At 42.6% G+C, this 25309-nt stretch overlaps 1 protein-coding gene across 1 annotated transcript in view; it reads right to left on the reverse strand.

The window, feature by feature from the left end:
* Positions 1 to 25309, reverse strand: part of LOC115461208 (dedicator of cytokinesis protein 2-like) — a 1592043-nt gene that overhangs the window by 1215342 nt on the left and 351392 nt on the right. The window contains 2 exon segments of the mRNA XM_030190877.1: positions 15936 to 16047; positions 24518 to 24652. Of these exon segments, the coding sequence (XP_030046737.1) occupies positions 15936 to 16047; positions 24518 to 24652 (247 nt within the window).

Genomic DNA, 25309 nt, shown 5'->3' on the forward strand with positions numbered 1-25309 from the left:
ATGGCTGATCACGTATGAACATGTCCACGTTACCAGTAACAACATTTTTGTTCCAATAAGGTGGATTTTGGCATTAAAATTTATTGGGGAAATTTTGAAATCCTGAACACTGTTCACAAGTCCACAGCTACTGTAACTTGTACCTGCAGCCCTGCAAGAAAATGAAGGTGCCAGTCACACTGTGTGTAATAAAGAATGCTAGGCTATATATAGAGAGATGTAACCAGCAGAAGAAAGGAGGTGTTGATGTCCCTGAATAAGTCATTGGTGAGGTCCCACATTGAGTACTGTGTTCAGTTTTGGAGGCCATATCTTGCTAAAGATGTAAGAAGACTTGAAGCAGTCAAGAGGAAGGCGACAAGAATGATATGGGGTTTGCACCAAATGGCATATGAGAACAGACTGGAAGACCTGAATATGTATACCCTAGAGGAGAGGAGGGATGGGGAGATATGATACAGATGTTTAAATACTTGAAAGGTATTAATATAGAAACAAGTATTTTCCAGAGAAGGGAAAATGGTAAAACTAGAGGGCATGAATTGAGGTTGCTGGGTTGTACACTTAGGAGTAATGTCAGAAAATTATTTTTCACAGAGAGGGTAGTGGATGTCTGGAATGACCTTCTGAGAGAGGAGGTGGGAAAAAAAACTGTGGCGGAATTCAAAAAGGTGTGGAATAGACACAAAGGATCTCTAATTAGAAAATGAATGATATGAAAAACAAAACTTAAAAGTTTGCATATGTGTTTGTATGTCAAGTAGTGCTTGGTGACTCTGGTTGCATCAACTAAGGCTGGTGCTGGACTGCCTTATATGATCTGAGTCCCATATGTGGCGATCTGGTTTAGGATGGGCTGGAGAGAGCTTTGACAGAAATTCCAGTGGTTTGGAAAATGAAGACAGTGCTGGCCAGACTTTTATGGTATTTGTTCCTCAAACAACAAGACGGATTTGGATAGGCTGGAGTGGGCTTTGATGGAAACTCCAGTGAGTGGAGGAGTGGTCTAATGGTTAATGCAGTGGGCTTTGATCCAGGCAGCCTGGGTTCAATTTCCACTGCAGCTCTTTGTGGCATGGTTCAAGTCACTTAACACTCCATTGCCCCAGGTACAAAAACTTAGATTGTGAGCCCTCTAGGGACAGAGAAAGTACCTGCATATAAGATGTACAGTGCTGTGTACATCTAGTAGCACTCCTGAAATGATTAGTAGTAGAAGTACATGGAATATAAGGACAGAGCTGGGTGGGCTTCTATGGTCTATGTCCCAGAAACATGAAAGAAAGACCATGATCAAGTATATAATATCATGTTCATTGTTGATATAAATCTTGAAATGATAATGAATGTGACTGTTGGGCAGACTGGATGGACCATTCAGGTCTTTATCTGCTATCAGTTACTATTGGGCTCATTTTCGAAAGAGAAGGACACCCATCTTTCAACATAAATCGGAAGATGGACGTCCTTCCAAATCGGTATAATCGAAACCTGATTTAGGACATCTCCAACTGCACTCCGTCGCAAGAACAGCCAAAGTTCAAGGGGGGCGTGTCGGAGGCGTAGCGAAGGTGGGACTTAGGCATGCCTAACACTTGGATGTCCTTGACCCCTAATTGAAAAAAGCAAGGACGTCCCTGATGAATATTTGAACATTTTCACCCGGTCGTGTTTTTCATATGACTAAGGCAGAAAAAGGTGCCCGAAATGACCAGATGCCCACCGGAGGGAATCGGGAATGACCTCTCCTTACTCCCTCAGTGGTCATTAACTCCCTCCTAACCTCAAAAAACATCTTTGAAAATATGTCGTGCCAGTCTCTATGCCAGCCTCAGATGTCATACTCATGTCCATGACAGCAGTATGCAAGTCCCTGGAGCGGTTTTAGTGGGTGCAGTGCACTTCAGACAGGCGGACCCAGCCCCCCCCCACCTGTTACATTTGTGGAGGAAACAGCGAGCCCTCCAAAACCCACCAGAAACCCACTGTACGTGCCCCCCTTTACCCATAAGGGCTATGGTAGTGGTGTACAGTGGGGGTAGTGGGTTTTGGGGGTTTGGGGGGCTCAGCACACCAGGTAAGGGAGCTATGTTCCTCGCAGCAATTTATGAAGTCCACTGCAGTGCCCTTTAGGGTGCCCGGTTAGTGTCCTGGCATGTCAGGGGGACCAGTGCACTACAAATGCTGGCTCCTCCCATGAGGAGCCAGCACTTGGTTGTTTTTGACATGGACATCTTTGGTTTCGAAAATCGCCGAAAATCAGAAATGTCCATGTCTAGGGACGTCCAAATCTAGGGCGGCAAAATTTAAGGGTTTGGACGTCCCTGATGGTATTTTCGAAATGAAAGATGGACGTCCATCTTGTTTTGAAAATATGGATTTCCCCGCCCCTAGATTTTACCGTTTTGCAAGGACGTCCAAATCGAAACTTGGACGTCCCTTTCGAAAATGCCCCTCCACGTAGCTGTGGACTTTGGCCCTGCTATTTAGCAGACAGTCTGCAACTTAAAGCTCTGTGCTAAAATGAAATCCCTGTACACGATAGACAGCTAAGCCCTCCCCTGCCCCCAGACTTGTCCCTTTTCCTGTGGATTAAAGGACCCATGCTGTAAAAAAGTGTGGATTCTTCTACCTGCATAGGGGAAAGGCAGATTTCAGCAAGGCTTCTGCAGCAATTTTTCCCATAAAAATCTTTGAAAATTGCCCTCTAAGATTGTAACTCTATAAAGCGGATGCCAACATTTAGCCACCAAGAACATGAGTAAAAGACTAGGATGCTGGCATATATGTGCATATACATAGAGTTACCATATGTATGGATTTACATGGACTTGTCCTCTTTTTGAAGGTACTATGGGGCATCCGGGCAGGTTTTTCCAGCCTGCCCTTTTGTCTAGACTGGCTGGCTTGCGGACGGACAGGTCTCAGGGTGCCCTCCCCTCATATACCATAATGGGCACTAGTGGTATCTTTAGGGCAGGAAAGAACCCTACTCTTTCCTGAGCACTGCCTCTGACCACTCGCTGCTGGTGCCGCTTCAAAATCGCTGCTGACAATTCAAGCTGTGGCCTCATGAGACTTCTGCAGAAGTCTTGTTACTGCCCTGAAGAGGCCACTAGACCATCAGGGCATAATAAGGTATGTGAGGAGAGGGAAGAGGATGTGGATGGAGTCATGTGGGTGGAGGGACAGAGCTGTAAAAAAAAAGTTAGGTGGAGGAAGGTTGGAAAAAAAATTGGGGAGAGGGACGTACATGGGGGGAGGAAGGGAAAAGAGGGAAATACATAGAAAGGGACGGAAAGAAGAGGAGAGGGGGATACACTGCTCATGGATGGGAAGGAAAAGAAAGGGGGACATGCTCACGAAATGCTTAGACATGTACATCTTTTTATTTTGCATTTAGAGTACGGAAGAAAATGCATTTCTGTTATTTTACCAGTATTTTCACTGTTTGTAGAATCTGGCTTTCTTGGGGGGGGGAATCAAGATGACTGTGCGGCACAGGGGCATGTCAGAGGGGATGGGGTAGGGGTGTGGTGGGGGCAGGGCTGAATGTTATTTTGTGTCCTCTTTTTTGTTGCAGCAAATATGGTAACCCTACTTATATGTGCACAACCATGCATACATGCTAATATGTCAGATATGAACTACTCTATAAAATGGGACCTAAATGCAATGAATAGCACATAGTGTAAAGATGGGCGTACACATGGATGAAGTCTGGGTGAAGCATGGGCAAGGTGCACAGTTACATGTGTAAACTGTAGAAAGCTATCATTTACTTTTGTTTGCTTAGCTATCTAGATGGTGTAAGTGCTTGGGCCTAAAACATACACTGGCTTATATTCAGTGCTATTTAACCAGCCAGGAATGACTCCTGGCCGGTTAAAAAGCACTTAACCAACTAAGTGCTAATATTCAACGTGAAATAGCTGATTATCTCCACTGCATATTACCACTGAATATTATCACGTGATATAACCAGCTAGCTGTGAATATTCAGTGCATCACTGGCTAAGGTTGGTGGCCAAATAAGCCTGCCCAAATAGCAGGCCTATCTGTGGCCACTATAAATGTAACCAGCCAGTGCTGAATAGTGACTTGGCCAGTTAAATTTTAAATGCCCATAAAACCCTGGATATTTAATGCTGATCACCAGAAACAGCCCGGCACTGAATAAAGTTATATCCTTTGGTGAATCCCCATCACTATTACTGGCCTTATCTCCATGTTGTTGTGAATTTCACAGGCCAAATTTTCCATCACAAGAGCAAACAGCAAGGGCGAGAGGGTTCTGGCCTAGTTCTTTTATTTAAAGAGAATTCCATAAACTGGTGCCCATTCACCACTTCTCTTTTCCTGAGCTTTACATAGAAGACCCATTTCACAAAACCGTCCCAAACCTATTTTCTCCACTCCACCCTGCTGAAGGATTTCTCTGCATCCGAGGTGACACACACTGCTCTCCTCTGATCCTGCTGCACTGCCTAACCACCTTATCCACAATTTGTAATTTGCTTGTTCCACACAAACCCTGTTTGATCAGGATGCACCACACTCTTTAATCTATTGATCAATATATACGTTATCATATATTTCCACTATTCATGATGTATTGTAAGCCACATTGAGCCTGCAAAGAGGTGGGAAAATGTGGGAAACAAATGAAATAAATAATAATAATAATAATCTTGGCAAAAATCTTCACAGTGCAATTTAAAAGTGAAATGGGCCTATAGCTACCACACTGCATTTCGAGTAATGCCTATGAATCAAACTTACACTCTGCTCATACATCGAATCTGGCAGTACACTTGCTAGAAACAGACTACATCTGCTTTCATTAGCTTATTGCATTCTACTGAGAATCCATCCTTCCCAGTTGACATCCCTGATGTAAGTCCCGTGGAGGGCAATTCTATAAAGGGGTGGCTACATTTAGCTCCTAGAAAATACTTTTGGGAGCCTATTTTCTCGAATAATAGTGTAACCATGTATATATACGCATATGCAGTTAGGTGTGAGCCATTACACCAGTCACAGAGCTGGTGTAAATGCCAACATCTAGATTCCAGAGATATACATGTAACTTATAGAATTCTATAGATTACAAATCACCCAAAGAAGAGTGAAGTAAATTAAATAAAATATCTACAAATAACACTTCACTTAAACCCATGTTCAGTATTTCAAATAGGCAAAAAAAACTTCTCTGTATACTAGGAAGGAAAAAGCCTCAGAAATATACAGGTATATATATTTTTGAGACCTGTTTTCATCAATCATTGGTTTAAAAACCTACCATTTTTTAAATAGGGGTTTACTACCTCACCCATCGTACATACATCTAGGCGGCTTACATTCTAAAAAGAAAATAAATAAAGCAAGAACAAAAATAGACTGGGGAAAGGGGAGAAACTAGACTGAGACCATAAGGAGTGGGTGGGAAGTGGAACTACGATATTAATAGGATAGCAGAGAAAAAATAAAAGGAGGGAGTGAGCTCTTATCCAGACTCAGCTTCAGAAGAGGATGGTCATATATGTAAGATCTTGTCCTTAATTATAGGCATCCTGAAAAAGGAGTGTTTTCAAATCAATTTTAAACTGTTGTAGTGTTGTGCTGTCATGTAAAGTCTGTGGGAGTTTACGTGACAGCACAACGCTACAACAATTTACTAAATTATAGTGTGCAAATCTCTTATCACTATTTCCTATAAAACATATAATATTGCTACTTAGTTTAAAAGATGCATAGGTCTCCCCAACGTTGGCCACCTAAAGTGCTCAGTAACACTGGGATAAGCAAAGCGGCAGAATTCAAGCAAAGGTCTCTTATCCCCTGAAGCAGCAGTTTGGCATTGTGAAATGGTGGTCAGTGTTGGGGATACTTATGCATTTTTTAAACTAAGTAGCAATATTACATATTTTGTAGAAAATAGCGATGAGATTTGCATGCTATAATTTATTAAAAATGGAATGTTTTTTTAGCAGCTTTGGTCCTTGAGTGCCACAGGTACATCAGATTTTCAGGATATTCACAATGAATATGCATGAGATCAATTTACATGTACTACCTACATTGTACACAAATCTATCTCATGGATATTTATTGTGGATATCCTGAAAATCTGACGTATCTGTGGCACTTCAGGACTGGAGTTGCCTATCCCTGGTCTAGACATAACGTATTAGTTGTTGTAATATGTTTTGTAGCAGAAAAGCTTTTGCTTGAACTGTGCCCAGAATAGCTCATATGAAAAAAATTCTCATTCACAAGTTGAAGCGTTGACTGCTTGACGTTGATGATAAATCTTAAATCTAAAGAAGGATGCATTGTTTCACATCTGAGGATGAGAGCCAGAGTTCCAAGGAAGCTGCCAGAAACTAGTCACTGCAGTACTGAAAGACTAGCTGCCCCTGCCTGCATGGGGGAATATCTACTATCATGAGGCATTTTTTGAAAACTATGGAGGATGATAAAAGGACAGGACTTTGCAGTAGTAATGGTCAGCATGCAGAAGGAACCAAAAAAGTATTGTCTGCAGTTGGGATGAATAATTATGCATATATAAGCACCTTTGAGATCCAGCAAGTGCATCCAACTCCCCTTGCTAAGTAGAAGAGGATGGTGGGGAGGAGGAGAGTGTTCATTATGAACTTCCCTTTGCAAGAAACAAGTTGAGGTCCTGAAGACTAAAATAAGAAAAGATCCTCCTGACATCTTGTGAATCAGGAAATACTTTAAATGACACACCAATTCCTTTCCTAAACTGGAACAGGTTCTATTGTGTTTGACCAGAGGAACATGATTTCTTCTTGAAGCAGATGGTATGGACTTGAGATATCTGAGGCTAAGTCAATGGTTGATCTGATGGCAGAGACTGCCCAGTTTGACAGTGTTGACAACCCAGAAATTGGTTGTGATCTTTTCCCACTCGTAAAGAAAGAACTGTACTAAACCCCTTAAAGGCAGGGCAGGATAGGTGGTATAGAGGGGCATAATCGAAAGGGGCGCCCAAGTTTTCCTGAGGACGTCCTCGCAGGGCGTCCCGGTGAAGGAGCGGGGAAACCCGTATTATAGAAACAAGATGGAGGTCCATCTTTCGTTTCAATAATACGGTCGAGGATGCCCAAATCCTGAAATTTAGGTCGACCTTAGAGATGGTCGTCCCCGATTTTCAGCGATAATGGAAACCGAGGACGTCCATCTCAGAAACGACCAAATGCAAGCCATTTGGTCATGGGAGGAGCCAGCATTCGTAGTGCACTGGTCCTCCTGACATGCCAAGACACCAACCAGTCACCCTAGGGGGCACTGCAGTGGACTTCATAAATTGCTCCCAAGTGCATAGCTCCCTTACCTTGTGTGCTGAGCCCCCCCCCCCCAAAAAAAAACCCACTCCCCACAACTGTACACCACTACCATAGTCCTAAGGCATGAAGGGGGCACCTACATGTGGGTACAGTGGGTTTGTGGTAGGTTTTGAAGGGCTCACATTTACCACCACAAGTGTAACAGGTAGGAGGAGGATGGGCCTGGGTCCACCTGCCTGAAGTGCACTGCACCCACTAAAACTGCTCCAGGGACCTGCATACTGCTGTCATAGAGCTGGGTATGATATTTGAGGCTGGCATAGAGGCTGGAAAAAATATTTAAAAAAACTTTTAAGGGTAGGAGGGGGTTAGTGACCACTGGGGGAGTAAGGAGAGGTCATCCCTAATTCCCTTTGGTGGTTATCTGGTCATTTAGGGCACATTTTTGTGGCTTGGTCATAAGAAAAAAAGGACCAGGTAAAGTCGACCAAGTGTTTGTCAGTGACGCCCTTCTTTTTTTCATTATGGGTCATGGATGCCCATGTGTTAGGCATGCCCCAGTCCTGCCTTTGCTACGCCTCCGACACGTCCCCGTGAACTTTGGTCGTCCCTGCAATGGAAAGCAGTTGAGGACGCCCAAAATTGGCTTTCGATTATGCCGATTTGGGAGATCCTGTGAAAAGGACGCCCTTCTTGTGATTTGCGTCGAAAGATGGGCGTCCTTCTCTTTCAAAAATAAGCCTGATAGTGGCTATCACTGTAGAGGACAATCCAATAGTTGTTCCCTTTCACACTGATAAAGCTTAATTAAAGTTGGACACGGAGTTTGTTGTGGCTGTTGGGTGAAGGGAAAAAAACTATGATAGTAGAAACTTCTGCTAGGATGGGTTGTGCTTGTTCATCTAACTTTCGCAAATCTCTGAAGACACACCTCTTCAACAAGGCCTACAAAGATAACCCATAGCCTCACCAACCCATCCAGCTATTAAAGCCCACCTTCTACACTATCCTGCCTAACACCTTCCTTCTCTCTTCCCCTACTTAATCTTTGTACATTACCAATTGTATCTGATATCCTGGAATTGACTATGTCATAACAATACTCTGTAAGCCACATTGAGCCTGCAAATAGGTGGGAAAATGTGGGATACAAATGCAATAAATAAATAAAAATAAATAAATACTACTACTACTACTACTTAACATTTCTAGAGCGCTACTAGGGTTACGCAGTGCTGTACAATTTAACAAAGAGAGACAGTCCCTGCTCAAAGAGCTTACAATAAATCTGCCTCAGCTAGGATTGCTTCCAGTTCAGACTGCAACTGGGTGGAGAGGCTGGACAAGAAATTTTGCACCTTTTGGAAAATGGAATGTATATATCAAGCCATGTAAAATTGATGAGCTGCATTGCAATCTGGAATATTTCTTGCCTAAATGGTCCAACAGTCTTGGATATTTACTAGGTGGTGTACCTTGTTGGTGACTTAATATGCATCCACAGATTAAAAAATGATAACAGTGCTTCGCAGTGCATATTTGTCCCCCACTAGGGCATATAGAGTGGGTTGTATTTTGTACCCCTGGACATTATATGGACTAGGGTTACTTGGGGTAGTAAAAGTCAGCTGTTGTTGGGGTTGGAAGGGTAGAGAGCAGTGGTAGAGAGGGGTTATTATAGTGGCTTGCTGTTACTGTTTTCTATTTGTAATTTATAAACAACAGTTGCACAGAATATTGCTCTTTTTTATACTTTAATAAAAATGTAAATATAAAATCATAAGTGTTCAAGGCTTCTGCATTTGAGTACAGAGCCCGCGGGACAGGGACAGAACCCACGGGGATGGGGACAATCTTTATCCCTGTGTCATTCTCTAATTGTGAGACATCATAATCTTGTGGTCACCTTTATTATATACTGAACCCCCACATCTTTAATGGATATAGAAGTTCAAGATCTTTCTTTCACATTGAGGACATGGCTGGAGCTCTAACGTCATCTGTGACATTTTCTTTAGTAATAAATAAAATTAACAAAAGAAACAAAGTAAACTTCCTTTTTTTAAAGGCGAAACAGAGAAAAATTTCAGAGACAATAAGAAGTGAAAACCTCTTTGTAGACAGAAAAGCATTGGTTTTGTGTCCTTTTGGTAAAGCAGAAAAACTCCCCAGAACTGAGGGGACTGAGGAGACAGCTGTACTCAGGAAGGGTGCATGTTCAAAACTGTACACTTAGTTCTAGGAGAGTTGTTCCATCCGGTAATGTCTGATGACCCCACCCATTTGTGTGTCTTGATTCAATCCTACTGGTCAATGGAAAATGAGGCCTCTAAATAGTCTGCAAAAGAAACACCCAGTGGGTAACCTGGGCCACGATGCTCAGTAGCAAAAGCGGGCACTACAGGCCATTAGCGCCAGACCAGTGCCCATATTTGCTAACACAGAATGCTCAGAGCCGACAAACATGTGAATGAACGAGCTTCTTGGCTCATAGCGCAATAAGCATGCAAATGCATGCCGATGAGGTCTTTCCATATTCTTCCCCAATACTCAGAAGACAGCATGCCAACCAAGGGTGCTCTTCCTCTTGTATACCCTACACCAGCTTGGAGCTGGTGTTAGAGTGTCTAGAGTAAGTTGGGAGGCGTAAAAAAGTCATTTCACGTTTTGTGGGAGGGGGGTTGCTTAAAAAAACAACTGCAAGAGGGAAAAAGAAGGAAAAAAATGAAAAATGCATGACAAGCTGACACAAAGAGAGATTTGTTAGACTATTCTGCGAGGCGTGCAAAAATCAATAAAATGAATGGGAGCCTGCAGGGTGCTGTGGGGGGAGGAAATTCAGATGCACCAGTTGCTTCTTTTATTTGAAATAAAATAATATAAATACATTATTTGCTGTCTAGTAAGCGGGTGTATTTGCAGATTTTCTAGCTCCAAGCTCAGTCCTGCCTCTGAGACGGATGGCTCTCTTGTGCCATCACTTCTTCCTCCTCCTTCCCTTCTCCCTCTCTGGCATTCTGGGCATGTGCATAACGCACAACTCTTGAGCACATGCCCGAGACACTATCCTCCCACTGAACTCCCTAATGCTCAATGCTATGAGCATGCCTATAATTTGCATCTCATTAGTGTTGAGCATTAGAGAGTTGTTTTGGGGTGATATTCCAGTGCTGTTCAGTACAGCGCTGGAGTTTTGAGCATCGGGGCCCTTGGGAGGCAGGCAGGTTGCAGTTAATTGAAGACAGAGACCAATTATCTTAACTGGTGATTATTATTTTAGCATCATATCAATGTGTAAATAAGGGCATATTGTTTACATGTGGGGATCTATACCATTCAGAAATTTCAAGGGGCATGGATTGGGCAGGACTAAAATCTACATGTACTTTATAAAGGTACATACAGATTTCACAAAAATGTTTGTTTTGGCTTTACACAAGGAATTAAGAGATCCTTTTACTAAGACGTGCTGAAAAATGGCTTGCAGTAGTTTAGGAGCGTGTTTTAAACATGTGCAGATCCATTTTTCAGCACGCCTGTAAAAAATGCCTTTTTTTGGCCAAAAATGGACATGCTGCAAAATAAAAATTGGGTCTAAGACCTTACTGCCACCCATTCACATAGCAGTAAGGTCTCACGCGTTAACCAGGCGGTAATCATCAAAACACGTACACTGCCAATTACTGCCTGGTTAGCGCTATGCATTTGAAAATAATAAATATTTTCAGACACACGTAGCCGAAGTGCATAAAAATGGAATTACCGCCCAGACCACACGCAAACTGACGTGCGCTGTGCACGCGTAGGCACCTACGCAGCTTAGTAAAAGGGCGCCTAATTGAGTCATTCTTCTTAAACCCATGTAATTTATGTAAGGGATGTGCATTTGATTGAAACTACATAGGAAATGTCAATGGCATATCTTATGTTGTTTCTAGGGCTGCATTTCAACATTTTAAATTGCGATTAATTGCACAATTAAAGCTATTTTATTTATTTCTTACTACAGATCCTTGTGACTCTGGGCAAGTCACCTAACCCTCCATTGCCACAGGTACAAAAAATATATATAATATGTAAACCGCTTTGATTGTAACCATCAAAAGGAGGTATATCAAATCCCACCCCCTTTCCATTTCCTAAAAGATTGATAATCTCCCACCTCCAGAGCCAACATCTCTCCCTTTCTCAACCTTCCCTTCCTCTCCTCTTCCCCGAGGTCCATTATCTCCCTTTCTTTCTCTCTTGCTCTCACTTTCTGTCTCTGTCCTTTCCCTCCTTCCCCCTTACCCCTATGAGCAGCACAAATTTCAGCTCACACTTCTCAATCTCACCCAGGGTCCAACATCTGCCCCCCTCACTCAGTACCCCCACTGGTCTACCTTAAAGGTGGTCTTCTACAGGCCCTAGGAGTGGCAGTGTTGAACACATGCTGCTTATGGCCTATTCCAAAGCTTTCCCTCTGGCCTGTCCCACCTCCTCTGACATCACTTCTTGTTTCCTGCCTGAACGAGACAGGTCAGAGGGAAAGATTTGGACCAGGCAGCAGACAGCATATATGCAACACTGCTGCTGGCAAGGATCAACTGAAGACCACCTTTAAGTTAGACTGATGGGGGGGTGGGGATGTTTATTCGGAGAAGGGGGGAAAGATGTCGGATTGCACCAAGGGCAAGGGTTGGGAGTGGAAGAGATCATAGGAGATGCTTGCAGGAGACAGAAGACACTGCAATGCAATTAGGTTTTTAATTGTAATTCATTTTTAAAATCTTGATTAATGATTTAATGCATTTACTGCCTGGAGTGGACTAGTGGTTAGAGCACCAGTCTTGAAATCCACAGGTGGCCAGTTCAAATCCCACTGTTGCTCCCTGTGATCTTGGGCAAGTCACTTAACCCTCTATTGCCTCAGGTACAAACTTAGATTGTGAGCCCACCTGGGACAGAGAAATATCCAGTATACCTGAATGTAACTTACCTTGAGCTACTATTGAAAAAGGTGTGAGCAAAATCCAAATAAATAATAATCATTGAGTTAACTGAAATTAAAGGGCAGCCCTAGTTCATGTTGCTAGCAAATGAGTAGGAAAAAAAACACATTTTGTGTGCCATGAATAGTGTGCACTGTTTCAAAAGAGCATTCACTATTCAAGAAGAATGCACACTTTTTTTTATATTGCACACAAGTGCAAATAGTGTGAGCATGTGTGCACTATAGGGAAAGAGTGTGCACTCTTCCTCAACAGTGTATGCTCTTTCAAAGGAGCACATTGTCTTTTGAAAGTGTGCATGCAGTTTCTGAAAGTGCACACAATCTTAACAATATTGTTCCCATGACAGAATAAATTAATAAATCCAAAAAACTGAAAAATCCTGGAAGCGACACGGAAAATGACGTTAAACCAACATTTTCTGGCAGAACACCCCTAATTTATTTCCACCTCCAGCATGAAACCAACTTAAAATTGTTGCCTTACCACTTAATTGGTGCAACTTAGATGTGCAAAATGGGGAAGCTACATGTGAAAATAGTATCACTTACATGTGGAAGATGTGAAATTGCCACTTCCGCTTGTGCATGCCAACACCTCCACATGGAAGCTGCCATGAGGTTGTTGATGGCCTGTTCATTGTTATCTTGGTGAAATGGCTGCTCCTGCTGTACATGCCATTTTGAACCAGTGTGGAGGTCGATATTGAACCTTGAAACATGTTTATAAGGTCATTACCCCCTGAAGCAACAAGATTTTCAGGGAGACCTTGTTTCATCACACAGAAGTTAAGTGATTTTTTTATGAAAACTAAAAATTTCAAAAATTTGAATATTTGAATTAAAACTTTGGGAGTTTTTTTTTAAGCCAGTGATTGAAAGATAGAGGTATTATTGTAATTAACAGGTATCTACTTCTGAGGCTTTTTTCCTCCTTTTCAAGAAAACTGTAAGGTGATATTTTAAGTACTTTGTAGACTGAACTGGTAGAGTTATATTTGGTATGTTGGATGTTATTCACTTCACCCTTTAAGATTTACAGGTACTTGCCAGCAATTACATGTATTTTACCACTAGAACTGAGCCTGTTCTGACCTAGATATCTTGATTATGATCTCTATGTTCTATATAAAATAGCGCTCTACGGACCTCTTTTACAAAGCCACGCTAATGATTCCCTGCGCGGCAAATGAGAGGAAGTCCATTCAATTCCTATGGGCTTCCTCTCATTTGCCATGTAGGAATCGGTAGCGCAGCTTTGTAAAAGAAGCCCTAAATGTTTACCCCCAAACTAATCTTTATCAGAAAAGCAGATAAATGGGTGGGTGGACAACAGGCAAGGTGGGAGGGAAATAGCTAAGTAAATAAAATTGACAAAGCCTGAATATCAAATAAAAGAAATAAATCAGTATCACATCTCAAGAAGAGGTTAACGGCCATAATCCAAACAGATGAGCACCTCTAAAGAACTTTAGCCTACAACATTGTACCAGATTCTATATAAATTCACCCCTCGTTTCCTGACAAAATCTTTTTAGATTTAACAAATCCCAATTTATCTGCACAGACTGTCTCAGAAGCATGCTCTTTCCCAGAGCAGGCAGCAAGATGATTAAACTCTAAAAATTCAAATTAGAGGCTTCTGATCAGCATAGCTTACCTGAAATACAGATAAGTACTGGATTTAATTCCTATGAGCTACTGAGTTTACTAACTGATCTTAGAGCTTTTGTGGCTCCTGAGTTGCTCTCTTTACGGGACTGGTAAACTAGAATGTTGCTGCTCTTTGGGATTCTGTCAGATACTTGTGACCTGGATTTGCCACTGTTGGAAGCAGGATATTGGTCTGACCCAATATGGCTATTCTTATGTTCTTATGGGGCACTTAGGAAATGTTAAAATGTGGAGAATTAAAATAAAGACTTCTGCTCGACATGACTCATCTGAAGTTCCTCTCTTCCTCCTTTCATCCAGTCATGCCCGTTTATATTTTTTGTAGATGGCTATAGGAGCAAAGTCCCGATTTCTTGCAGCTTTATGCCGTTAGATTAAGGCCATTATTTTAGAAGCATCTCCACATGTAAATAGTGACATGTACATATGTAGATCAGCTACACTTGCAAATAGCAATTTTAGAAAGCCACTATTCACCCTTGAAGATCCACATCATGCAGAGATTTTAAGGGGCCATGAATTGGGCATGGGTTTGACATCTATTCCCCACTTTACAAGGGGAATGCACATTCTACATTGGTTTTTATGCCTGCCTTGCTATACATGCAAGGGTCAGCCTGAAGGGACAGGTGCAAAGGCCTACAAAACTATCTTCTCTCCACCCTTGCCCGGACACTCCTTAGATGTTGCCAGACTCTCTGTCATCCTTCCTCCGGAAATGTGGATTCCCCCTCCCCAAATCATGATTATCTTCCTCTAATCTCCCCCCAATAAACAAGTCTGCAATAAACATAAAGAACAATAACCATCCCTGAACCCTTCCTTACATTTCAATCCTTCCTGACATTATCCATAATTCCACACCCACCACTGAACCACCTCACAACCAATACCCAAGTTTCTGGTCCCACTGATATCATGACTACCCTTTCTCTACCCCCCTGGATCCACCCCCAGCTCTTGCTGGGGGTCTCTTCCTGGTGGCATAGCTAGTAGCATTCTGTGTAGTGTCTTGATCTGCACTAGGAACTGTTTCTGTGGACTTTCATGGTGATAAGTCACTGTATGGGGAGCAATTACTCAAGCAGTATTGTCTGGTTGAGTTGACCCGAGGCAGATGTTGGGTATGCCAAAACATGGCCCGTGTCAGGTCACAAATAAAGTGTACTTATCCCATTCTTGAGAACCCTTTGTGCCTTTTTCTTTGGACTATTCCTATAAGATCATAAACTTTACAATAAAAATTGTAAGATTAATGGGAAAAAAGCATAAGGGTGTGTCCACTGCTGCCAATAAAACTTCTTGGGTTTCTGCCAGGTACTTGTGACCTGGATTGGCCACTGTTTGGAAAACAGGATATTGGGCTAGATGGACCATTGGTCTGACCCACTATGGCTATTCTTATGTTCTGGGCCACTGAGGGGGGCAGGGGGGGCAAGATTCCCCAGGCCCAAGCTCCAACAAGGTTTTGAGGGAGCAGAAGCTTCTTCCTGCCTGCCTGCTTCCAGGTCTGTCTCTCCTGCTGCAGTGTGCCAGGACCCAGATGTTTGTGTTAACGTGATAACCCAGGTCCCAGCAAACGGGAGCAGGAAACGACAGACCGAAGGAGGAACAGTTACAGGAAGGTAAGGGGGCGGGGGCCCGAGTGGTGGGGCGATGATGTGTTGCGGCAGCCCAGGTGGTGGTGGGAGGTCCTGCCCTGGGCCCAGCTGTGTCTCTCAGTGGCCCTGCTTATGTTCTTTACCCTTTGCACCCCCCAAAGTAAGGAGACAAACTACACCAAAGAGAAAAAGTAAAAGAATAAAAACCCCAGTTCCTTCAGTGTTGCAAGTACAGCTAGATTCCCTTCTTTGGGGCGCTAAGCTGTGGTGATTGCCTTACTTGATACACTCCACATGGCTGGATTCCCTGATCCGAGAAATTACAGTGTACATGGCACAGCTGGTTTGCTTTACCTGAGACAGTAGGGTTGTGCTTTCCTGTGTTGATTTCATGAGGTTGTTGATGGCCTGAAAGAATTTCTCTAGAGATTCCTGGAACTCTTTCTTTTCTTTTCCTTCATAGAGTCTGAAACATAAAAGGGTTATTAGAGCTCTTTCTTTTACTTTTCATCAGAAAGCATCTTTCCAACAAGTCAGTTTACAAGAAAAGCTTTTAGTGAGGCTGCTCTAAGGATTTCCATTGCTGAAATCCTTTGTGTGATCTACAGGGTACAAAAGGGTAGAAGTGCCCTGAGCTCTTTCTAGTGCTAGCTTCCACGTAAGCTACCTTGATTTGAAACTCACTGTATAAGAAGCAGGTATACTGAGTCAAGAAGTACGGAAATTGAAGGGGTTATCTAAACGTATTTCTTATTTGCTTAATTTCCCTGATTGTCACACACTTCTGGCGGGCGTTGGGAGTAGGAACTTTTTCAGTTTGTCTGCAGTGCATCGAAATCACAAGTGGGTATGTTGGGGGCAAAATTTGGGCATTCCCAGAACCTGGATGTTCTTCTCCCATAATGAAACAAAGCAAAAATATCCAGGGCTAAAAGGCAGACATTTTAGTCTAGACCTGTTTCAATAACGACTAAGTCAAAAAAGGTGCCCTAAATGACCAGGGGACCACTTGAGGTATTAAACCATGACCCCCCCTTACTCCCCTACTGGTCATTGACCCTCCCCCCCCCCCCCCAAAGATGTGACAGAAATAGTACATTTCAGGCTGTATGACAGCTTCAGATCCTATGGCCAGAACTATTAGAGTAGCAAGCAGGTCACTGGAGTAGCCTAGTAGTTGGTGCAGTGCACTGTAGAGAAGGGTACCCAGGCCCATAATCCTCTCTTAACTGTTACACTTGTGGAAGAAAGTGTGAGTCCTCCAAAACCCACCAAAAATGTAGTGTGCCCACATACAGGTGACACCTACAGCCATAAGGACTATGTAGTGGTGTACAGTTTGGTACACTAGGTTTTTGATGGGTTTTAGAGGGCTTCCCATACAATATAAGGGGATAACAGTGAGATGTGTACCTGGGACCTTTTATGTGAAGTCCACTGCAGCATCCCCTAAAGTGACCCACTGCTTTGCTGGGATGTCTGTGGCCAGTATAAGAATGCTGGCCCTCCATATATCCCAGTGGCTTGTTTTTGTGCGTTTTTCCATTGGATGTTTTTTTTTTCTTAATGGTCACAAAAGAAAAATGCACTGAGTACAAAGGGGGAGATTCTATATATAGCACCTAAAAAATCAACGCGACTAAGAGTATTCTATAAGGGCCCCTAGATTTAGGCATGGTATATAGAATACACTTAGTTGATGTCTCAGCGCCTAAAACTATGCGCCTCCATTTACACCAATGAAAACGTGGCGTAAATCCCGGAGCGTAGATTTACATGCAGTGGGCCATATTCTATAACTACATGCGGAAATTTCAGAACAACCACAAAACACCTATTTCCCCACCTATAACCACACCCCTTTTTGCCTGCACATGTTAGAAGTTAGGCGCACTTAGCGAGTTGTGCGTGTAAATTCTAATTATTGCCAATTAGTACTCATTATTGCTTGTTATGTACTGTTATCAATACTAATTAGCTTGTTAAGCTAATTAACTTACACATGTTGTTACAGAATCCACTTGGATTTTTCACACAGATCTCTAGACACACTATATAGAATTCAGAGGGAAACATCTACAACTGTCTGGAAAATGGCTATTTTTGAAACAAAAAGATAGACCTATTCAGGTTTAAAAATGGCCATATTTGCCACTTGATTTTTGGACATTTTGCTGAAAATCGGATTTAGACATCATATTGAAAATGTCCCTTCACATGTCATAGCGAATATAAATTTGTACGCTTGATTTTTTTTCTACTGTTTCTTTGTCTTTGGAACCTTGATTACTTGCTATGTATTTTTTGCCTCTTGAGTTAATTGCTGTGCTGATTATAAACCATTTAAGGTTCCTGAAAATTTAATTATTTAAATAATTGAAATCTCAAATCTCCCGATTGGGGAAAATAGAAAACTATTAATAATCCACCATCTGCAAAGGAGTCCAGTTACTATCATCAGTTTCTGAGATGGGCGGGAAAGAGAATCAGTGCAAAAAACTCCCCAAGGTATTAACCATTTTTGGGAGTTTCCTTTGGTTTATTGGGGCAGAGAATTTTTTGTTAGCAGCTGTTTTTCTCCCTTTGGGAGCTTTTTGCACTGATTCTTTTTCCCCCGTCTCAGAAACCAATGATAGTAACTGAACTCCTTTGAGGATAGTAGGTTATAAATAGTTTTCTGTTTTCTCCTATTGGAAGATTTGAGGTTTCAATTATTTAAATAATTACATTTTCAGGAACCTTAAGTGAATGTGTTCAGCACATATTTAACAAACTGATTTTTAAAGTACTAACTATATTATAGTTTGTTACCATGCGTGCTTAGTTTGCTAACTATAAGAAATATAAAGCATGAGGTGAAAAAGTAACCACCTAGAGTTTTTTTGCTGTTTTCTCAGCATCCGCATGGAATTTTACAGCTTTATTCGTTGTTACCATCTACGTTTATGTGCCAAGTGGAATGAGATTATCTTTAAACACGGCAAAGTTACAGACTTTTTAGCGTGACTATACAGCAATTTTCAAGCGTACAAAAATGTTTGCACTGTAAACTATCATTATTTGAAAAAAATGGGGTACCAGCTTACTGTTAATGATGTTACCATGATGTAGACTTTTGTAAACAATAATTTGAATTTGAATAATTTGTATTTGATAATATAATAATTTACAGATAATTTCTTTAAAAGCATTTCCGATTGGAACAGCGATCATAGGCATGGTGTTAGCAGATGATCTGGGACAGCCTGCCACAGGGACAAGGCTGTTAAGAACTACCCAAAAGAACTTCAGGCCTGTGTTAAAGTTGGGGGTGGACACTTTGAACATTGACAGTGACTGCAAAATTTTAGTGTTTAGCTTGAACATTTTTAGTGCACAAAAATCACTGGGTAGTAATGCTAAAATGTCAGTAACATCAATATAGCTTAAGAGAATTAAATACTGTTTAATAGTAATCCGTAAGTATGATGACTAAATAAGTACGTAAAATTTCTCGTTGAAATTCAAAGTGATTGCAGAGAAAACTGATTTTATAAAGAAATGGAAGAAGAGAAATGGTAGACTAAGATAAAGTAAGGTAGGGTAAGTGCCTTGCGCTGCCTGGTTACTGCCAGGTTACCGTGGAATCCCTTACCGCCACCTCAATGGGTGGCGGTAAGGGCTCCCTCCTGAAATGGCTGCACGGCAAGTGCTTTACTTGCCGCATGGCCATTTCTTGCAGGAAAGAGAGACTTCCCTTTTACCCAGTGTGGTAAAAGGGGGCCTCGGCACGCGTGAAAACACATGCTGACGGCAGTGCAGGCCCCCTTATTCCACAGCTTGGTAAAAGGGGCCCTAAGAATGCAATTCTATAAGGAGCTGCCTAGAATTAAACAGTAAGTACGTGTGTAAATGTCAGTATTCTAGTCATTTAGGAGGGAATTCATCAAGGTGTGGTAAAATGTCACCTTTTAATGCACCTAGGTTCTTCCTAGAATAAGGGCCACCCCATCCCCTGCAAGTACAAGCCCCCCCACTCCCCATCCCTCCACTCTCATTTCAAAGGTAGTCATTGTCCCCCAAAGGGCTACCTTGGTATCACTGGTAGTCCACGGGGGGGTTGAGGGGTCTTCAGGCTGGATCAATGCCCCCCCCCCCACCCAAGTCACTCCTGCCCAGTCCTGCACTGACTTCAAAATAAGAACATAAGAGTAGCCATACTGGGTCAGACCAATGGTCCATCTAGTCCAGTATCCTGTTTCCAACAGTGGCCAATCCAGGTCACAAGTACCTGGCAGAAACCCAAATTGTGGCAACATTCCATGCTACCAATCCCAGGGCAAGCAGTGGCTTCCCCATGTCTGTCTCAATAGCAGACTATGGACTTTTCCTCCAGGAACTTGTCCAAACTTTTTAAAAACCCAGATACGCTAACCACCATTACCACATCCTCCGGCAAAGAGTTCTAGAGCTTAACTATTCGTTGAGTGAAAAAAAATATTTCCTCCTATTTGTTTTAAAAGTATTTCCATGTAAGTTCCTTGAGTGTCCCCTAGTCTTTGTACTTTTGGAACGAGTAAAAGAGAGTCACATGGAACTACTGACTGAAGATCCCCAGGAGGCTTCCCTGGACCCACCCTGGATCACCAATGATATCAAGGTAGCCCTTTGGGGGCGGCGAGGGCTGCCTTTGAGATTGGAGAGTTGGGGGAGGGGAAATAGGGTCTTTATTTATGGGAGTGGATGGGTCTTGTACAGAGGAGGGGGGGGGACAAAAAGCTGGGGTTTTGGGGCTTTAACACAATTTGTTATATATCACTGTAAGCCACATTTGGGTATTTGTATAGTAATGAGATGCCAAACATGCATTTGCATATTTTGCATCTCATTACTACCTAACATGTGGCAACTTAACTATCAACACAGTATTTTTGGTCAAACAGCGTTAGGGCTGTTTAAGTCGCTTTAAGGCCCAAAACATACAGTTTTCAGCAAGTGCTATTCTGTAAGTGTAAGCAAATATTCCTGGAAGCAGCACACATTTACATGCATTGATTATAAAATACTATAGTTTATGCACATACTTCCACAATGGAGAAAGCATTTACAGCAACTCTAATTACTCGTGCTGAAAATATAGGTGCATATTGACTTATCACGCTCGTATTTTATAACCAGTTTTGTTTATAGAATAGGCTCCAAATAGATGCATTCCTGGTGCCTAAAATAGGCATCACTTTATAGAATTACCCTCCATGGGGGTACAGACAAAGAGAAATAAATGAAGGAGGCAGGGTGAGAGATGAAAGGCGAAAAAGGAGAAGTAAAATAGAGGCTGGTGTGAAATACAGAGAAGAGAAGATGATGAGGTAAGAGTCAATTCTCACTGATCACTATGAGTGGAAGGAGAAATGCCGCTGATTTGCTTTTGATGCATGCCACAACCAACATACACATATGTACAAATAATTTTGAGGGAGGAAAGATGTATTTTGCCTCCCTTTGAGATCTATGTATATTAGACTCCTGAAGCAGGCACCACTGCCTAAACACAGCCCATGTCATGTTGAAGGTCATGTAACTGAGTGCAGGATTGTATGTTAACTCATTTATTAAAGGTTGTTAAATAACTTTGGCTATTCCCAGGGCCTAGGTCATCTTCACTGTGTGTCTGCTGTTCTCACACTCCTGGAGATTTGTCCATTCTTTTTGCTTGCATGAGGCAAGGCAGGGGAAACTGAGAGGAAGTTTTTCAAAATCTCACTCATTGACAGATCAACACTTTGAGAGCTATTAAGAAGTGATTCTCCACCCCAGCTGAATAGGAGCAGCAGATGACTCTCAGTTCCTGTAACCAGATGGTAACTTACAATCCTGTAAATATCATAAATTGTACTGTTGGTCTATTCAAAGCCACGATGAAACCAGCATGTTGGCAGACACAGGGGTCGATGCAGAAAGCTACCACAAGCTCTGCTGTGTGGATACTGTGAGGTATACACCAGCGAACAATGCAGGATGGGGATGAGCGTGGGTTTATCTCAGCACTGCATTCATGGCTTCACATTACATTCAAATGAATGAATATGAGGCCATTAACTATGCTGCACCATGCACAAAACAAAAGCATAACTTTTACTATACAGTTACCATGCAAATTTTATCATCAGTTCTAGGGCTGGCATGGCCCAACCAGACTTCCCTGCACCGGCCTCTACCAGACCTGACCAACTCTCCATCCAAAATTTTAAAAATCCACAAATTCCCTGGTGTCTAGGATACCCCCGCTTGACCCCGTCAGCTATATATATATTTTTTAAATCCCTGGTGTCTAGCAGGCTTATTTTCTAACGTGATTGCCGGCCATTTCCCGATATAAATCGGAAGATGGCTGGCGATCTCTCAAAAGCAGTGAAATCGGTATAATCGAAAGCGGCTTTTTTGACAGCATCGCTGCTTTCCCGTCGCCTCGCCGGCGAATGTTCAAGGGGCATGTTGGCCGCGTAGCGAAGGTGGGACATGGGCGGGCATGGGCATGGCTACCAGATGGCCGGCTTTTGCGGATAATGGAAAAAAAGCGGCGTTAAGCAGCATTTCGCCGGGTTTACTTGGTCCTTTTATTTTCACGACCAAGCCTCAAAAAGGTGCCCCAACTGACCACTGGAGGGAATGGGGAATGACCTCCCCGTAGTCCACCAGTGGTCACCAACCCCCTCCCACACTAAACAAATACAAATAAAAACTTTTTTTACCAGCCTGTATGCCAGCCTCAAATGTCATACCCAGCTCCCTGACAGCAGTATGCAAGTCCCTGGAGCAGTTTTTAATGGGTGCAGTGCACTTCAGGCTGGTGGACCCAGGCCCATCCCCCCCTACCTGTTACACTTGTGGTGGTAAATGTTAAGCCCTCCAAACCCCCCCAAAACCCACTGTACCCACATGTAGGTGCCCTCATTCACCCATAAGGGCTATGGTAATGGTGTAGAGTTGTGGGGAGTGGGTTTGGGGGGGGGATTTGGGGGGCTCAGCACCCAAGGTAAGGGAGCTATGCACCTGGGAGCTTTTTTTGTATTTTTTTTTTTGTATTTTTTTTTGTATTTTTATTTATATTTATTCATTTTCATTAAATAACAAGCTATTACACTTGACAGGAAATTCAGAAAAGAAAAAAAAAATACAATAACAGCAGTTTAAAAGCAAACATACCAATTTCTTCTTTAGACCACTGACTTAGGAGATGGGCGTAAAGGAAAAAGAAGACTTCTTAAATCAAAAATATCGGTTCCTGAGGAAATTTGCTTAACACACTTTTTCGGTCCCATCAAAACAGATTATACCATCATAGTGGAAAATGACATTAACCAACTTTCTTTACGGTTATAAAGTCTTTCAATTGTTCCGGTTGAAAAAAAGATATATTTCAAACCAGTATATTTGATGACACATTTGCATGGGTAGTTCAAATAAAAGGAGGCTCCCAGTTGTAACACTTCAGATCTCATAGAAAGAAAAAGTTTCCTTCTTTCTTGTGTTTGTTTTGTTATATCTGGGTACATCCATACCCTTTTCCCACGGAACAGGACATGCATCTTTTTAAAGTACATACGTTTTTTTGTATTTTTTAAACATTTTTAGAAGTGCCCCCTAGGGTGCCCGGTTGGTGTCCTGGCATGTCAGGGGGACCAGTGCACTACAAATGCTGGCTCCTCCCATGACCAAATGCCTTAGATTTCGCTGGGTTTGAGATGGCTGGCATTTTTTTTCCATTATCTCTGAAAAACAAAACCAGCGATCTCAAACCCGGCGAACTCTGGCATTTGGCCGGGCTAAACCGTATTATCGGAAAAAAAGATGGCCGGCCATCTTTTTTGATAATATGTTTCCGGCCAGCTGTTGCGCTGCCGCCAAAATAGACCGCTGGCGATCTATTTCGCCGGCGACATTCGATTATGCCCCTCTAGGGCACCCCCTTACATTATCTTTCCTTCCCCTCAACCGAACCCCCCCCCCCCATATTTCCTGGTATCTAGTAGCACCCTTCCCTCCCACCCTCATGCCCGACCTCCACACCCACCATACCCACCTAACCTATCTTCAAAGTTGAAGAAAACAAAGTCTCTGTGTCTAATGGGAACTCCCCCTACCTGACCCTCACCCATGCTCCTCCCAGACCCTTTAACTCTTAGTGAGGCAGGGGCAATGCTCACTCGCTCCTGCCTCTGGCACTGTCATTCTTAAAATGGCAGTGCCCTGTCCTCACCTGGTGCATTCTGGGATGCACCAGGCAGTGTCAGGATCTCATATAAGGGAATTTTTCACCAGGGTCTTTTTTTTCTCCAACTTTGAAGACAGATCAAGCGGGAAGCGGGGGTTGTGGTGGGAGGGAAGGGTACTGCTCGATACAAGAAAATTTGGGGAGTTTTTTAGTCATGGGAATGGGGATGGAGGGGTAGTGGGTGGGTGCCCTAGACATCTGGGAATGTTTGGGGGGGGGGGATCAGGAGAGTGCCAATAGATATCAGGGTTGTTTGGGGGTCGGGACAGGACAGCACAGGCGAAATGCCTGCAGCTTTTTTGTTGTTGTTGTTGTTACCCTTCCTGTCAGTGCCAGAGCCAATCAAGCACTGATAGGAAAATTGACATTTATCAATGAGCTATGCATTACTGCTGCAATTTTAATGAGGCAGTAATTTGCATGCTCGTTTACTACAGCATTCTGTGGTATTTTTTGTGTGGTGTTGACAGAGCTGTGGCTCTACTGTAAGGCTTGTTGCATCTGCCCCACAGTAATCTCACAGCATTTGCCAGTCAATGGTCATCAATCTTAAAACTACTTTAGTGGATGACACTTGATGGCAAAGTACCAGAATGGCAGAAAAGAAGCAGTCCTCTAAGAAGCCCTTACACTCCCATCTCTTGAGGACCCATATTGTGAAAAGCATCATGATTGCACTTACTGAGAAAAGAGGTGCCTGGAGCGAACAATGAATTTGAAGAGATATTCCAGGGCTTTGAATGTTCTCAGAAGGGGGTCACATGGTTCACCACGGCTAGCTATCACCACGTAATTTGTCAGTACTGTGGTGAGCTTCCTGCAAATGAAAGACCAAGAGAAACAGACACCTAAAACATTGTGGGTAGTACAGGAGTTCTTCAAAAATGCACAAAACCTGCTTATGTCACGGTATGGTAAAAATCGCCTGCCTTGGATTTCTTATTGCTAAAGGCATAGGTTGTAGGTATTCAAAGAGTTGATGAGTGGCAAAGTTCACCAGTTAATTCTAACCAGCTACAGATAACTGGCTAAAATTGTGACAGAAGAGCTGATTAAATCTAACTGCACAAATCTTTTGTGGCTACGTTTAGAACATCTGTTCATAAGTCTGTACTAACGTGGACAAATTTACTGTGTTAACCAGCTAATTTGAAAACCCTATCCCCCAAGCTGGGCATTCCCAAACCCAGTTTTCTTTCTGAATGGCTAAATACGTGTGCATAGTAATGTTGTGTACACACATTTTAGCCAGTGTGTGTGTGTGTTGGAGGTGGGGAAGGTGCAATTTTCAACCACCTATAATGAGCAGAACCCCCCCCCCCAACACACACACACACACACACACACACACACACACACACACACACACACATTTTTTGTCTCTTTTGCTTGTTGATAATAGTGTGCATTATTTGCAAAGAGGCCAAACTATTCCAGAAAAAAGTGCACCCACTTTGCCAATAGTGCATGTATG

Source organism: Microcaecilia unicolor, chromosome 2 (assembly GCF_901765095.1).
Source record: "Microcaecilia unicolor chromosome 2, aMicUni1.1, whole genome shotgun sequence".
Taxonomy (NCBI): domain Eukaryota; kingdom Metazoa; phylum Chordata; class Amphibia; order Gymnophiona; family Siphonopidae; genus Microcaecilia; species Microcaecilia unicolor.